We start from the raw sequence: 17,680 nt of genomic DNA, 5'->3' as shown, positions 1-17,680 counted from the left end.
TCAACGTGACAGAAGTGCAACCCTTTCGCATATTGCTGCAGATTTCAATGCTGGGCCATCAACAAGTGTCAGCGTGCGAACCATTCAACGAAACATCATCAATATGGGCTTTCGGAGCCGGAGGCTCACTTATGTACCCTTGATGACTGCATGACACAAAACTTTATGCCTCGCCTAGGACCGTCAACACTGACATGGTCTGTTGATGACTGGAAACATGTTGCCTGGTCGGGCAAGTCTTGTTTCAAACTATATCGAGCGGATGGACATGAACGGCTATGGAGACAACCTCATGAATCCATGGATCCCGCATGTCAGCTGGGGACTGTTCAAGCTGGTGGAGTCTCTTTAATGGTGTGAGTGTGTTTAGGAGTGATATGGGATCCCTGATACATCTAGATATGATTGACAGGTGACACGTACGTAAGAATCCTGTCTGATCACCTGCGTCCGTTCATGTCCATTGTGCACTGCGCATTCCGAAAGACTTGGGCAATTCCAGCAGGACAATGTGATACCCCACACGTCCAGAACTGCTGCATAGTGGCTCTAAGAACACTCTCCTGAGTTTGAACACTTCTACTGCCCACCAAACACCCCAAACATGAACATTATTGAGCATATCTGCGATGCCTTGCAACATGCTGTCAGAAGAGATCTCCACCCCCTCGTACTCTTACGGATTTATGGTCAAGTCCTGCAGGATTCATGGTGTCAATTCCCTCCATCACTACTCCAGACATTAGTAGAGTCCAGGACATGTCATTTTGTAGCACATCTGCATGCCCGTGGGGGCCCTACATGCTATTAGGCAAGTGTACCAGTTTATTTGGCTCTTCAGTGTATTTATACCTGAGCATGTCCCATGAGCCATACTGATGTGTGCTGCATCTGCAGTCTTCAGTAGGAAGACTTTCAGTTCTGAAATTAATTGTTTTAATATTTGGCCCCACGCAGATGTGGTTTCACTGCCCCACAGAGGACTGTGAGAATTGAAGTCCACCAGTAGAAGGAAGGGTGAATGCAACTGCTCCACTACCTCCCCCAACTTGTGATATGATTTAGGTCTGTCTGGGGGTGGATAGCCATCACATACAGTTACCGTATTTACTCGAATCTAAGCCGCACCTGAAAAATGAGACTCGAAATCAAGCGGGGAAAAAATTCCCGAACTTAAGCCGCACTTGAAATTTTAGACTCGAAATTCAAGGGGGAGAGAAGTTTTAGACCGCACCTCCAAATAGAAACAAAGTTTGTCCATTGTAACACGAGACACAATTTAGGTCGAATGGATGAAGATACAGCTACAGCAGTTTGGGTCAAGTCGTAAGCTTAACAGTTAAGCTTTACCAAGTAGCCATTGCTATGTGTCAGGCGCTCTGTCCGTATTTATAAGGGTACCCTTCCTTTTTCTCGTGCTTCATCTGGTTTGAATCGATTGCTTATTTTGCTTTGATCTGATATATGCTGTTCTCTTTGTTATAGGTGTTTACGTCACTCTAAGCTGAAAATGCATTATTGTACTGTGTCATGCATTGTTTGTCGCATTCTAATAATGAGTGTTTACAACCTGTTGCCGATCGCGGCATGGCTTGCTTTTGTGCACGCTACCACGGTTTACAATAAAAAAAAGAAAGGAATTGTCTCATAAGTGAAACAATGGCAAGAGACTGCTATTTGTTGTTATTTACACTGTTGCTTTCTTTGATAATGATCAACAAGAACCAAATAATAGACTGCATATGATAGATGATGTTCTGAACGAGAGTTTAGCAAAACTTTTTCTCCATTTGAAAATCTTTGCAGACACCTCTTTAGTACGTAACATTCTGCACAGAAATTAGAGTCATCTTAAATTTAAAAATCTAGTCAGTTGCTTTGCTTCATTTCTGACTGTATCACTATTAAGCATAAGAATAATACGAATATAAACATGACATGATATGTATATTCTTCTGCATTTGCTGTTGTCACACTCTAGTTTCGTTGTTTATTAGGCATTCAGGATTTAAATGAGATAGCAGCAAACACAAAAGAATACATGGCATAATGTTTGCATTCTTCTACCTTTTCTTTTAATTTATTTACTGACACAGAGGTTTTGCGCTAGTATTTATCTTTGTGCCTGCAAAGCAGAAGTTAGTTGTGGTGGCACCTACCAACATTTTTCAGAACTTCCACTTACTTTGAACTCTATTCTAAGCCACAGGCGGTTTTTCGGATTACAAAACCAGAAAAAAAGTGTGGCTTAGATTAAAGTAAATATGTTACTCGAACAGGTAGAGACTAACAACAACAGCTTCTAATTCAGTGGTTAGTGGCATTTACTTACTGAAAGTGTCAGAGCATATGAGCTTGCAGACTCCTCTGGATGCCCTCTCACCATTAACATAACTTTTACAGCACGCGATTTGTAGTTTTTAATAGTAGAGTGTTTGGTTTCTGAGAACTCTGTCCCCTGGAGTTCCACACTAACTGCAGAGTAAGTATCTTTTAATTGACTAAGTTTGACCTTGTGGCAATGGTAGATCCAATTAAGTAACATCAGATTGAGATCTGAGAAAGTCATGAAGGGGCAACAGGAGTATGAATTACTTTGCCGATGAGTACTGTCCCACCAGAACATGTGATTTTTCATTAGTATTCACAGGCTCAACCTCTGTGGAGATGGGGCCAGATCGACCACAGCAGCAGAATTCAGCTTCTCAATTTTTTCTTCTCGACTCTAAGTTTTCGATTTCTGTGACGATTTTCTTATCTCTAATTCTGTGATAGAAGAGGACTGTTCTTTCCTACAGCCTGCAGCTTGTGGCTTTGTCAGCCACTGGTTGGTGGTAGACTGAGTGTCTGTTTCCTTCTGAGAGGGGCCCATATTGGCAGGTGTCCTCTTCCTTGACAGTGCTAGAGAAGGATGAGACATCTCTGGCTGCACCGAACGGGGTAGTTACCACTGGTGCTATGGACTTGGGGGTTGAGTAAGCTCCAGTCCCTTCTCCAACAAAGAAGCAGGTATATGAATGTGGCTATGGCCAGGAGTTGCTTTCTGAGACCCTGCCATTGTGCTAGGCGAGGATGTTTGCAAAGTTTCATGTCACATCAATTGAGTGAGTCATTCAAACTTTGTCTCAGCATTTTGATATAGATAGGTGGTCAAGCACTTTATATTCCTGGACTTTCTTCTCCCTCCTGAAAGTTGAACATGTCAATGAAAGAGGGTGGTGGTATTCTGGGCAGTTTACACTTGTAGGGGGGTTGTTTACAATGGCTGACACCATGTGTTGTTCCTCTGCATGTCCCACAAGCAGCTTCATCATTACAGCAGGAGGATGTGTGCCCAAATGTCTGGCACCCAAAACACCTGACAAGAGAAGGAAAATAGGGCTTGACATCACACCTATAAACCACGATCTTAACGTTCTCAGGTAGAGCTCTTCAATTGAAGGCTAGGATGCAAGCTCCAGTATCCACCTTATTGTCCTTAAGTCCTCTCTGAAAACAACAAACAAAATGTACTCCATACCCCTACAGGTTAGCATACACTTCATATGTTTGTAGTGTTAGGTCCCAATGGAAGAAGACACCTTGAATCCTGTTGAATTTGTGATGAGAAGAGATGGTACGTGGTATATCTCTGAGCTACTTCAGGAATAAAGTGCCTGTGACTGGTTAGCAATCAAAGGTTTGATCAACAATGATCCATTGCTCACATTCACTATTGCAAGTAAGTTCTACATTTTTACACCGATAATCTGCAAGCCACCGCACACTGCGTTGCAGACTTACGTGTTGTCCAAACCTACCGGTAACAAATATGGCACGCCAACACTGAACTCCTCTAATGTCCTCCTCCAATCTGACCTGGTACGGATTCCAAACACTCTAAGTATTCAAGAATAGGTCACACTAGCACCCAATACGCGGTCTCCTTTACATATGAAGCACACTTTCCTAAAATTCTCCCAATAAACCACAAAGTCAACCATTTGCCTTCCCTACTACAGTCCTCACATGCTCATTCCATTTCATACCACTTTGCAATGTTACGTCCAGATATTTAAATGACGTAACTGTGTCAAGCAGTACACTACTTATGCTGTGTCTGAACATTATGAGTTTGTTTTTCCCACTCCTCCCCATTAACTTACTTTTCCCCACATTTAGAGCTAGCTGTCATTCTTCACACCAACTAGAAATTTTGTCTAAGTCACCTTCCATCTTACCGTACACCGCAGCATCATTAGCAAACAACCGAAGATTACTGCCCATCCCATCGGCCCAATCATTCATGTATACAGAGAACAACAATGGTCCTATCACTCTTCCCTGGTGGGCACTCCTAATGATACCCTTGTCTCTGATGAACACTCACCATAGAGGACATACTGGGTTCTATTACTTAAAGAGTCTTCGAGCCACTCATGTACCTGTGAACTTAATCCATATGCTCACTCGTACCTTCATTAACAGTCTGCAATGCTGCTCTGAACCTATCCTCAATATCTTCAATGAAAATCTCTTGCTTCATGTTGCAAAAGGTTGTCCAAAAGTTCTGGAGTATACCAGGAACTGGGTGAACTGTCCACTTCCATTTCTCCTTGCTTGACTCTCATCCCATTGCACGGCCGAAGACAGAAAGACCACAGGATTGTCAGCTTCTGCATTAAAATCTTGCTTCCTATTTGCTGAGACAGCTGTGTTGGCATGGTCAACAGTAAAGGTGAGTATGATCTATTACACTACGGATATTGATGCCACTCACTCTAATCAAGAGCCTGTCCCCACAGGTGCCACATTCCCAAGGCAAAGGCTATCTGGCATAGTAACCGTTGCTTGGAGCTGTGAGCCCTGGATTGGATAGGCAGCTACTTTTCAGTATAGATGTGAAAGTTACAGTGTGACCCCAGCATTGTCAGGGGGCTACAACCATGAGGGTACATAACATCTCCCACAAAAAATTGGCTACCATGCTGGATTTAGAGTGTGAACATGAATTCACACTAGTAGTACATCCAAAAGATAACAGTGCAAAGTAAATATATCATGCATCATTCACAGTGTCCATACCCAAACAGCTTGTACTTCTGCGAAATTTAGAAAAGTGAAGGTCAAACCTTTAGAGGAGGAAAGGAGACCATAAGTGATTAAGCCAAGAAGAGTGATGGAAAGGGTGTGAAATGAGCTAAACCTGACAGGTATCCTAATAATGAGCAAGTCGTAACTGTAGAAGCAGGACTAGGTGTAAGACTCCTCTTACGACAAGCAAAGAATCATCGATTTATTACAGCCCCCAACACTGCAAGAGAGTAGAATTTGATGTTATTTGCATTACTGAATGACTATGTTGATACTTGTAGATGCAACTTTATGGTGTTACAGGTTTGTTTTGTGAAAAATTTCCAAATTATTAAGTTTGTTCGGTCTGTGCATCTAGCCCTGCACTGCAGGGAAACCACAGAACATACCAACATGGAAATAGGTGTATGAACATTAGGCTTCTTGGAAGAAGATTCAATGAAAGGGGCCAATCATAATTTGACAAAAACACATAATGACACACATCAATACAGTGTGTTTGTAATTTTATATTCACTACACAATTTACTTTTCAAGTATAATTATTTGAAACTTCAGAAAATTTTTACTTGTTAGAGTGGAAAACATCAAAATAAGAGTGACACTTTATCAACGTTCCTTCACTAACTGCTTCTGGAAAAGGAAGTCTGTGCTATTTTCAAAGTTGTTATAAAGCTGTAAGTCATATATCCTTTCTACTTCAAATGTCCAATGACATGTTTGTTCCTCATAGTGGCTTCTAAAGACATTGTTAAATCTGCATAGGGATCAAGATGCAATGTGCATAGCACATCAAATGTACAGGAACACCTATCGAACAGGCAGTACTCCACATCAGTGTCCTAAACAAAATTTAAATGTCCATTTCATCTCTTCAAGAGTTAAATTTCGAAAAATCCTTTCACAGTGAGTGGATTAGTTATACATAGGTCATTAAAAAAAGTATTCCATATGGTGAGAGGTGAGAGCACAAACCACAACCAGAAAAATTCTAGTAAACATGGGCAGTAATATGAATACCTCACACATCAGTTTAACTGTAGTTTCAGATGTTATTCACGTTAAATATCTATGTCAGATTAATGACTAATGGGTCATGTAGTGTTACCTGAATGAAAGGCAGCATTAGCAACACCAACAGCAAACAAGGGCTGACCAGTACTTACTAAATTAGTGCCTTCCTCAGGGAGAACAGAGGGACACGTTGAAAACAACAGTAATGTTCATGATTATAATATCAGAAGGAGAAACGACTTTCACTATCATTTCATTAAACCATAGTGTGGAACAAAAAGGCCTGACATTCAGCCACAATACCCACTGATGCAGAGAATTTAGCAGATAGTAAAATTATCTTCAAACACTGAAGGGTGTTTCAAAAATGACCGGTATATTTGAAACGGCAATAAAAACTAAACGAGCTGCAATAGAAATACACCATTTGTTGCAATATGCTTGGGACAACAGTACATTTTCAGGCGGACAAACTTTCGAAATTACAGTAGTTACAATTTTCAACAACAGATGGCGCTGCAAGTGATGTGAAAGATATAGAAGACAACGCAGTCTGTGGGTGCGCCATTCTGTATGTCGTCTTTCTGCTGTAAGCGTGTGCTGTTCACAATGTGCAAGTGTGCTGTGGACAACATGGTTTATTCCTTAGAACAGAGGATTTTTCTGGTGTTGGAATTCCACCGCCTAGAACACAGTGTTGTTGCAACAAGACGAAGTTTTCAACAGAGGTTTAATGTAACCAAAGGACCGAAAAGCGATACAATAAAGGATCTGTTTGAAAAATTTCAACGGACTGGGAACGTGACGGATGAACGTGCTGGAAAGGTAGGGCGAGCGCGTACGGCAACCACAGAGGGCAACGCGCAGCTACTGCAGCAGGTGATCCAACAGCAGCCTCGGGTTTCCGTTCGCCGTGTTGCAGCTGCGGTCCAAATGACGCCAACGTCCATGTATCGTCTCATGCGCCAGAGTTTACACCTCTATCCATACGAAATTCAAACGCGGCAACCCCTCAGCGCCGCTACCATTGCTGCACGAGAGACATTCGCTAACGATATAGTGCACAGGATTGATGACGGCGATATGCATGTGGGCAGCATTCGGTTTACTGACGAAGCTTATTTTTACCTGGACGGCTTCGTCAATAAACAGAACTGGCGCATATGGGGAACCGAAAAGCCCCATGTTGCAGTCCCATCGTCCCTGCATCCTCAAAAAGTACTGGTCTGGGCCGCCATTTCTTCCAAAGGAATCATTGGCCCATTTTTCAGATCCGAAACGATTACTGCATCACGCTATCTGGACATTCTTCGTGAATTTGTGGCGGTACAAACTGCCTTAGACGACACTGCGAACACCTCGTGGTTTATGCAAGATGGTGCCCGGCCACATCGCACGGCCGATGTCTTTAATTTCCTGAATGAATATTTCGATGATCGTGTGATTGCTTTGGGCTATCCGAAACATACAGAAGGCGGCGTGGATTGGCCTCCCTATTCGCCAGACATGAACCCCTGTGACTTCTTTCTGTGGGGACACTTGAAAGACCAGGTGTAGTGCCAGAATCCAGAAACAATTGAACAGCTGAAGCAGTACATCTCACCTCCAGGTGAAGCCATTCCGCCAGACACGTTGTCAAAGGTTTCGGGTAATTTCATTCAGAGACTACGCCATATTATTGCTATGCATGGTGGATATGTGGAAAATATCGTACTATAGAGTTTCCCAGACCGCAGCGCCATCTGTTGTTGACAATTGTAACTACTGTAATTTCGAAAGTTTGTCTGCCTGAAAATGTACTGTTGTCCCAAGCATATTGCAACAAACGGTGTATTTCTATCGCTGCTCGTTTAGTTTGTATTGCTGTTTCAAATATACTGGTCATTTTTTAAACACCCTGTGTGTATTTGGAAAATGATCAGCATGTTACCACATTTTCGTTTAGATAGTGTACTGTACTGTAATTGTACATTTTACTTGTACCACATCGTAGTCAGATATTGCAATTATGATCCATGCAATATGCAAATAGCTGAAACTGACAACAACTTCCCCCAGTTGTCTCCCCCCCCCCCCCCCTTATCCTCGTAACAGGTACGCCCGTCTCATCCTAGAGTCTGAGTGACTTGCCACTCATTTCTTATATTCCCGAACCTTACCTCCTCGTGCCCTGAGGAAGGAACTAATAGTTCTGAAAGCTAGAACTAGTGTTTTTACTTTTAAATTTGCCTGTTAACAATACTGGAGTTTCACCTACTGAAGGTATACTGGCCAACCATTCAACCCCTTCGTAATTTTATATCTACATGGCAGACAAGTACAAATACCTTACAAAATCATAGTAGTTAGCTCTGTTTTTGCTCCAACTGTTACACCCTAACATCACTTCAAAATATGGGTTGTTCTGAGGATTCTGGTGTTCAGATCCAAGATGTGCAGTATATACAATGAATATGAGGAGGTAGAATCAAGATGTAATGCAATATTTCCTTTTCAATCTCAAGAAAATGAAGTCTTGCCATGTTACTTCTATTTACTGCAACTATATATCAGAGCGATTTAATTGTACTATTGTGACTAATTTCAATTCACTGTTAAGTCTCAATTGGGCTGAAATTCTCAGAGGTTTAACATTATCTATAACATTTTCTCATACATTCTCCTCCATTCATTTTCTTGTAAAATGTATGAACAGCTGCAGGCAGAAAAGTTTACTGTGCAAAATACCTTCTCTAACCAATTCTCAAAATCACTGTCTAATAATTTAAGATATGCACATATGCACAACAGAGAGAAATAAAAAATGGGGAAGGGGGGGGAGGGGGGGGAGACATGTTAATATAATTTGTAGTATTCACTGGTTCTCCAAAGTAGTCTATACAATTCTGAAAAATGATAATGTTATGAATTATTTATACATCGTGCACAAAGTAAAACTATCACTCACTGAAACATTCTCAGTAGATATTTAAACAAATTGTATTTTGCTGCCTTACACTAAATTAGGGTTACAAGTGCAAGGCTTCGCAATTTCGTATAACGTAATGATGATTGCTTTACAAAAGGATTCAACTAACCTGCGTTCACGCTCAGCTGTTAAAAGTTCAGGTGGTAATTTTGACGGCCTTGAAACAGGAGTAATACGATTTTGTATTTGTGGTTGCTGTGGAATGGATGATGCAGCACCAGTATTAGTGTTAGTGCTGGTAACATCAGCACACTGAACATGGCTGGGCCCAGCAACTGGTCCAAAACTACTTGAAGCTTGTGAGCTTAAAGGTGTAGACGTAGTACCTGTGATAATCAACCAACATAATGCTTAACAGTAACACTACACACACACACACACACACACACACACACACACACACACACACAGTCACAAAATCACAATTATGGCGTATACAACAAAACTTTATGACAAAAATAATGACTACATTTTAAAATTTACATAAAATTTCAGGCAACATTTACCCTACACTTAAGAACTGCAACAAATACTGCTAAAAGACATATATAGGCAGGAAGTTTTGAGTCAGTTTTTGGGCGTTTAGAGATGAACCACTTGCTCAGATTGGACAAAGAAAGGGAAGGATATCAACAACGACTAAATATACATATCCTTATGTTCAGAAAATTAGGTGATATACAGATATTTCTTCATAGGAGGCATCAAAAGTGGCACATCTTGTAACCAGCAATGTAGATTCATGTCCCCACTAGTAGTGGACACTCCAGTGAACTCCCAGTGGTAGAAAGGCCACTAGTGAAGGTTTTAATGTCATGCACCAATTGAGGTGTAACGTCTGTAGAGCTTTTAATGTGTTTATGAGCACCAAACACCTGTCAGCCAGAATGAAAGACTACAATCTGTGGTCAAGGACAAAGATAACACTAATGTACTGAACCCAACATGCTTGACTTCACTGGCAGCTTCACAACAAGTGTCGTCCGTTTTCCATTCCCCCTCCTCCCACACTCTTATCTTCCCCCTTCCACCACCACCACCACCACCACCACCCCCACCCCCACCACCACCACTGAACTGTGAAGATGAAAATTACTCATTTCACAGCCTACCTAAGACCCAGATCTCCCCCTTCCACTACGATTCTCACACCACTCCATTAAGCTATACCCAAACTGCTTTCTACACAGTCTTTTTTCCTGTGTTCTACCCTTCCCTCTCTCTCACTCCACCCCATTCCTCTACTTCCATGTGTGCCACATGCAGCTTCCTCGGCCTGTGCTCTCCTTATCTTATCTTATTTTATCTCCCCCCCCCCCCCCCAGCCATGCTGCTCCTGAAACAACCTATCTCGCTCCATCTAGAGTGTGTGTGTGTGTGTGTGTGTGTGTGTGTGTGTGTGTGTGTGTGTGTGTGTGTGTGAGGGCTACAAGTAAGGACATTGTTCTAAAGCTTAACAATGCATTGGATTGGGTTTATTTGGGAGTGGGGACGAAAACAGTGAGGTCATCAGTCCCATCGGATTAGGGAATGATGGGGAAGGAAGTTGGCCATGCCCTTTCAAAGGAACCATCCTGGCATTTGCCTGAAGCGATTTAGAGAAATCAAGGAAAACCTAATCAGGATGGCCGGATGCGGATTTGAACTGCCATCCTCCCGAATGGGAGTCCAGTGTGCTAACCACTGCCTCACCTCACTCGATGCTTAACAATGGTTTCAGCCTTTCTTTATGGATCTGCCCAGTACTCAATCTCTCAGTTATATGGTACATGGTTACCTATATTCCTTCCAGTATCTCATAAGACAAGACACTTGGCCAACACTGGAGTAAATGATATGCCTTTTTTTGTTAAGATAACACATCTTCATTGAAAGTCAACATGGGTTATCTTAAGGGAAAAAAAGCAAACACCCTTGACTAAAAGTAGGAAACTGGCATCATGGATGGTGCACCAGATTTACTCCCTGTATGGCATATACCACATATGATTAATGTAAATATAAGACACTGGAGTGTGCATCGAAGTAGAGAGACATTATTTTTACTGTACTTCAGACGTGAGTAGAATAGAACAAAGTCACTAATTTTGGTCTACAGTGCCTCCAGCATGCACAGTAGATATAAATCCACATACCTTCCCCATAAGGCTTCTTACCTCCACTAAAATGTTTTCATCTAAATTTACACAATACCAACATGCATGTGACAGAATATTACAACTTTTGATTAGTTAAGTCTTCGTTACATATTAATTGTACTTAACTAGTACAAACATCCATATGGCACTTTTAGTACACTGCGCTCATCACTTCACAGACAGGTCAACATAAACTGGATAATTTGTTCCCCAAATTAAGACATTGAATGGAACACAATCTGTTGCTAGTTTTCCTTTCTTTTAGGGAGTACTATTATCCACAATCTCTGATGCCTGGAAGTATGTACTGCTCAATGTGCCATGGGTACTGCTGTTCTTTTACCACCTTCTTTGTTCCACTCCCAAACAGTGTGTTGAGAAAAACTATTGTGGGAAATGTTTTGTTCATTTGGGCCTGTAGCACAGTATACACCAGATAATCAAATTATGATAAAGAAGGTCCAGAACAGCTGCAATGTAATTATCAGTCTTTATTTTACAAATGATCTGTTTTGGCTTTCACTGTCATTTTCATGTAATCTGCAAATACAATGTTGATGAGATCATTTATGTACATAATACATAACACAAAAGTGTACACTGGCTGCTTACCTAGGTCAAATATACAACTAAATAAATGTATTGTTCAGAATCGCAAATATACTGCTAGCCTTTCATATTATCAACCACCTAGAATAAAATTACATATCTACATATACACTCCTGGAAATTGAAATAAGAACACCGTGAATTCATTGTCCCAGGAAGGGGAAACTTTATTGACACATTCCTGAGGTCAGGTACATCACATGATCACACTGACAGAACCACAGGCACATTGACACAGGCAACAGAGCATGCACAATGTCGGCACTAGTACAGTGTATATCCACCTTTCGCAGCAATGCAGGCTGCTATTCTCCCATGGAGACGATCGTAGAGATGCTGGATGTAGTCCTGTGGAACGGCTTGCCATGCCATTTCCACCTGGCGCCTCAGTTGGACCAGCATTCGTGCTGGACGTGCAGACCGCGTGAGACGACGCTTCATCCAGTCCCAAACATGCTCAATGGGGGACAGATCCAGAGATCTTGCTGGCCAGGGTAGTTGACTTACACCTTCTAGAGCACGTTGAGTGGCACGGGATACATGCGGACGTGCAATGTCCTGTTGGAACAGCAAGTTCCCTTGCCGGTCTAGGAATGGTAGAACGATGGGTTCGATGACGGTTTGGATGTACCGTGCACTATTCAGTGTCCCCTCGACGATCACCAGAGGTGTACGGCCAGTGTAGGAGATCGCTCCCCACACCATGATGCCGGGTGTTGGCCCTGTGTGCCTCGGTCGTATGCAGTCCTGATTGTGGCGCTCACCTGCACGGCGCCAAACACGCATACCACCATCATTGGCACCAAGGCAGAAGCGACTCATCGCTGAAGACGACACGTCTCCATTCGTCCCTCCATTCACGCCTGTCGCGACACCACTGGAGGCGGGCTGCACGATGTTGGGGCGTGAGCGGAAGATGGCCTAACGGTGTGCGGGACCGTAGCCCAGCTTCGTGGAGACGGTTGCGAATGGTCCTCACCGATACCCCAGGAGTAACAGTGTCCCTAATTTGCTGGGAAGTGGCGGGGCGGTCCCCTACGGCACTGTGTAGGATCCTACGGTCTTGGCGTGCATCCGTGCGTCGCTGCAGTCCGGTCCCAGGTCGACGGGCACGTGCACCTTCCGCCGACCACTGGCGACAACATCGATGTACTGTGGAGACATCTACATCTACATCTACATCTACATGACTACTCTGCAATTCACATTTAAGTGCTTGGCAGAGGGTTCATCGAACCACAATCATACTATCTCTCTACTATTCCACTCCCGAACAGCGAGCGGGAAAAACGAACACCTAAACCTTTCTGTTCGAGCTCTGATTTCTCTTATTTTATTTTGATGATCATTCCTACCTATGTAGGTTGGGCTAAACAAAATATTTTCGCATTCGGAAGAGAAAGTTGGCGACTGAAATTTCGTAAAAAGGTCTCGCCGCGACGAAAAACGTCTATGCTGTAATGACTTCCATCCCAACTCGTGTATCATATCTGCCACACTCTCTCCCCTATAACGTGATAATACAAAACGAGCTGCCCTTTTTTGCACCCTTTCGATGTCCTCCGTCAATCCCACCTGGTAAGGATCCCACACCGCGCAGCAATATTCTAACAGAGGACGAACGAGTGTAGTGTAAGCTGTCTCTTTAGTGGACTTGTTGCATCTTCTGAGTGTCCTGCCAATGAAACGCAACCTTTGGCTCGCCTTCCTGACAATATTATCTATGTGGTCCTTCCAACTGAAGTTGTTCGTAATTTTAACACCCAGGTACTTAGTTGAATTGACAGCCTTGAGAATTGTACTATTTATCGAGTAATCGAATTCCAACGGATTTCTTTTGGAACTCATGTGGATCATCTCACACTTTTCGTTATTTAGCGTCAACTGCCACCTGACACACCATACAGCAATCTTTTCTAAATCGCTTTGCAACTGATACTGGTCTTCGGATGACCTTACTAGACGGTAAATTACAGCATCATATGCGAACAACCTAAGAGAACTGCTCAGATTGTCACCCAGGTCATTTATATAGATCAGGAACAGTAGAGGTCCCAGGACGCTTCCCTGGGGAACACCTGATATCACTTCAGTTTTACTCGATGATTTGCCGTCTATTACTACAAACTGCGACCTTCCTGACAGGAAATCACGAATCTAGTCGCACAACTGAGACGATACCCCATAGCTCCGCAGCTTGATTAGAAGTCACTTATGAGGAACGGTGTCAAAAGCTTTCCGGAAATCTAGAAATACGGAATCAACTTGAGATCCCCTGTCGATAGCGGCCATTACTTCGTGCGAATAAAGAGCTAGCTGCGTTGCACAAGAGCGATGTTTTCTGAAGCCATGCTGATTACGTGTCAATAGATCGTTCCCTTTGAGGTGATTCATAATGTTTGAATACAGTATATGCTCCAAAACCCTACTGCAAACCGACGTCAATGATATAGGTCTGTAGTTAAATGGATTACTCCTACTACCCTTCTTGAACACTGGTGCGACCTGCGCAATTTTCCAATCTGTAGGTACAGATCTATCGGTGAGCGAGCGGTTGTATATGAGTGCTAAGTAGGGAGCTATAGTATCAGTGTAATCTGAAAGGAACCTAATCGGTATACAATCTGGAACTGAAGACTTGCCCGTATCAAGCGATTTGAGTTGCTTCGCAACCCCTAAGGTATCTACTTCTAAGAAACTCATGCTAGCAGATGTTCGTGTTTCAAATTCTGGAATATTCCATTCATCTTCCCTGGTGAAGGAATTTCGGAAAACTGCGTTCAATAACTCCGCTTTAGCGGCAGAGTCGTCGATAACAGTACCATCCGCACTGCGCAGCGAAGGTATTGACTGCGTCTTGCCGCTTGTGTACTTTACATACGACCAGAATTTCTTTGGATTTTCTACCAAATTTCGAGACAATGTTTCGTTGTGGAACCTATTAAAGGCATCTCGCATCGAAGTACGTGCCACGTGTTGAGCAATTCGGCGGTACGTCCACACGGACTCCCGCATGCCCACTATATGCCCTCGCTCAAAGTCCGTCAACTGCACATACGGTTCACGTCCACGCTATCGCGGCATGCTACCAGTGTTAAAGATTGAGATGGAGCTCCTTATGCCACGGCAAACTGGCTGACACTGACGGCGGCGGTGCACAAATGATGCGCAGCTAGCGCCATTCGACGGACAACACCGCGGTTCCTGGTGTGTCCGCTGTGCCGTGCGTGTGATCATTGCTTGTACAGCCCTCTCGCAGTGTCCGGAGCAAGTATGGTGGGTCTGACACACCGGTGTCAATGTGTTCTTTTTTCCATTTCCAGGAGTGTATTAAAAAAATCATGTGTAGCAACTGCAATAACTTCTACATCGGTCAAACAGGATGGAATTTTACCATCCAATTCAAATACCACGTCAGAAATACTTACAACAATCAAATGAGCTTCCTCTTTCATCTGAAAAACCACCACCACATGGTCAATAAAATTGAAAATGCATTGCAAATACCACATAGGATAAAAAAGGTCCCACTATGAACATTCTTAAAGAATCAGAAATTTATATACACACGAGAAACTATCCACAAGACATAGTAAATAACATGCAGAATTTAAGCATAAATTATAACCTAGAAAACTTTACTGATATACATATACATGAGAAGGATAAAACTAATAATAAATAACACACTACAACCACAGACAACCTATGTCAAAATCAAACCAGTGGTAATATCATCACTGTTATTTTCTTATACTCTGTAAACATGTATCATCACAGTAAGACAACTGCCAAATTACTGTCAAAACATTCACTGCATAAGAAATATTACAACTATGTAATTTTCTCAGCAACTGAACACTGTCAGTATCATGACAGTTTACTCTTGATGTAATATAGATTTCAAGTTCACCTAGATCTAAGTACCGATACCCAATGAACCAAACATGCAAGGTGTAGTCATGTACATTAATGATCTCACCAACACTGTATTCACCCATTACTTGAAAATACCAACGGAAGCTATAACAGATCTGTTGTGAAATAAAGACTGATAATTACAATGCAGCTACTGTGGACCTTCTTTATAAAAACTTTGGGTAAGCCTCCATATGACCTCTACTTTTTCAGATTTTCTCATTGCGATTGTTTTTTAAGACATAGTTGTGAAGAAATAATTATGTTTCCTGGATATTCTTAAAAAGCTCATTTCAGCAGTAAATTCCTCAGTGATCAGTTATGCACAACACCTCTCTTTTAGTGTCTGCATTGGAGCCTGCTGAGCAAATCTGTGCTCTCTCTCTCTCCCCCCCCCCTCCACCCTCCCCTCCCCTCCCCCCTTCCTATTAACGCAGCCTTATAATGGTCCCAACCGATGAGCAATACACAATGATCAAACAAGTTTCACACACCAGTTGTTTTTACATTTCTGTAAGATTCTTCCAATGAATCTCAACCTAGTGGTAGTGGATCTCTTTGCCCACTCCCATACAGTATTTTACATTTATTATGTTCAGGCTTAACTTTGAGTCCCTGCACCAGTCATCAATCCTGTGCAATTCTTCCTGCATTTCACTACAGTCTTCCAATGTTTTAACCTTCCTACCAACAACAGCATTGTCCGCAAACAGCCCCACTGAGTTTCAACATTTTCCACATCATCATTTATTCTGAATGTATATCCAAAATCAAGAAAAATTTAACACAGGGTGTATACATAGACTAGGAAAAAAATTCCCAGATTTTTCCGGGTTGAAAAAAACACTTTCTCCCAGGTGAAAATACAATTTTTCCGTCTTAAGTGACAGTATACTTTTCCTCGGCACTGTAAAACTTATCAATCCTTAGAATGTTTATGGTTTTCTATACAGACGTAGAATTTGCCGGTACTTCATAAAATGAAACCCAGGGGGGAAAAAAAACACATTTTGGAAAGATCTTTGATGTGCAGCAACATGTACGCTGCAATTTTTCGCGTTACGGAGGTATAAATTCGAATTCCACCAAATGCTGCAGGTTACTTTCCGAAGCAATGAAATTGAGACTGCGATGCACTTTTGTAAGCCAGTCATAGGTCATGTCACGTGATCTTGCCAGCTGATGACAGCATAAGACACGTGATTTAGTCAACCAATAGCAAGATCACTCTTAAGTAGCACAAACACACAAAAAAGAAAAGTTAGTGGTTTAAATTAATATACATAGTGTTGCTACAAGAAAAACAAAGCTTTCACAAATAATATTGCTCTCGAAGATTAATAAGCTGCAAGAGAAGCTCAGCTTCCACATATAATGCTCATCTCTTTGCGCGTGTTACACTTTAAGATAAATCACACAAATGTGCCAGTAAAATTTTTATTAACGATGTAAATGTCTGATCTTCTGGGCTCGAAATTCTTCTAGATGGTCGTCCTCGAAGTGTTGATTTTTAAATGAGAGTCAAACGCTCTGCGATTTAAGAAATTCATCGTACATTCTTGCACATAGTTCATCTTGTGTAAAACGAAATTACTTTTAAAGTAACACTTTTCAAACCACCATTAGCAATATTTTCCGGTGACCTGTTAGAAATGGTTTGTTTCAGCAGTTGTTAGAGAGCGCCAGATAACAGACATTACTGCGCCTGTGCAGCTACGATGACGCAGGAAGGCCGCATGTTCGTACGTGTAAAACATTAAAAGATTTCGCACTGTGTCATAAAAGAAACAAGACATCAAACGATACTTCAAGAGCATCGGAATTTCATGAACCATCCTAAAATGCATGATTCGGCTTAAAGTGCACAATTGTATTTGCAGATTCGGATGTAAATTTTCTTGAGTACCACTACTATATTATCTCATGTTTGGTTTTTTATTATGGCATAATGCCATACGAG

General features: G+C 42.1%; 1 protein-coding gene across 3 annotated transcripts in view; it reads right to left on the bottom strand.

Moving 5' to 3' along the window:
• Positions 1-17,680, bottom strand: part of LOC126298391 (ATP-dependent helicase brm-like) — a 249,423-nt gene that overhangs the window by 189,901 nt on the left and 41,842 nt on the right. For all 3 annotated transcript variants that reach the window (XM_049989699.1, XM_049989698.1, XM_049989700.1), the window contains exon 5: positions 9,165-9,381. In XM_049989699.1, the coding sequence (XP_049845656.1) occupies positions 9,165-9,381 (217 nt within the window). The remainder of the gene's footprint in view (positions 1-9,164; positions 9,382-17,680) is intronic.

The sequence above is a fragment of the Schistocerca gregaria genome, chromosome X, assembly GCF_023897955.1.
Source record: "Schistocerca gregaria isolate iqSchGreg1 chromosome X, iqSchGreg1.2, whole genome shotgun sequence".
In the NCBI taxonomy this organism is placed as follows: domain Eukaryota; kingdom Metazoa; phylum Arthropoda; class Insecta; order Orthoptera; family Acrididae; genus Schistocerca; species Schistocerca gregaria.
This window is presented reverse-complemented; position numbering and strand designations above follow the sequence as displayed.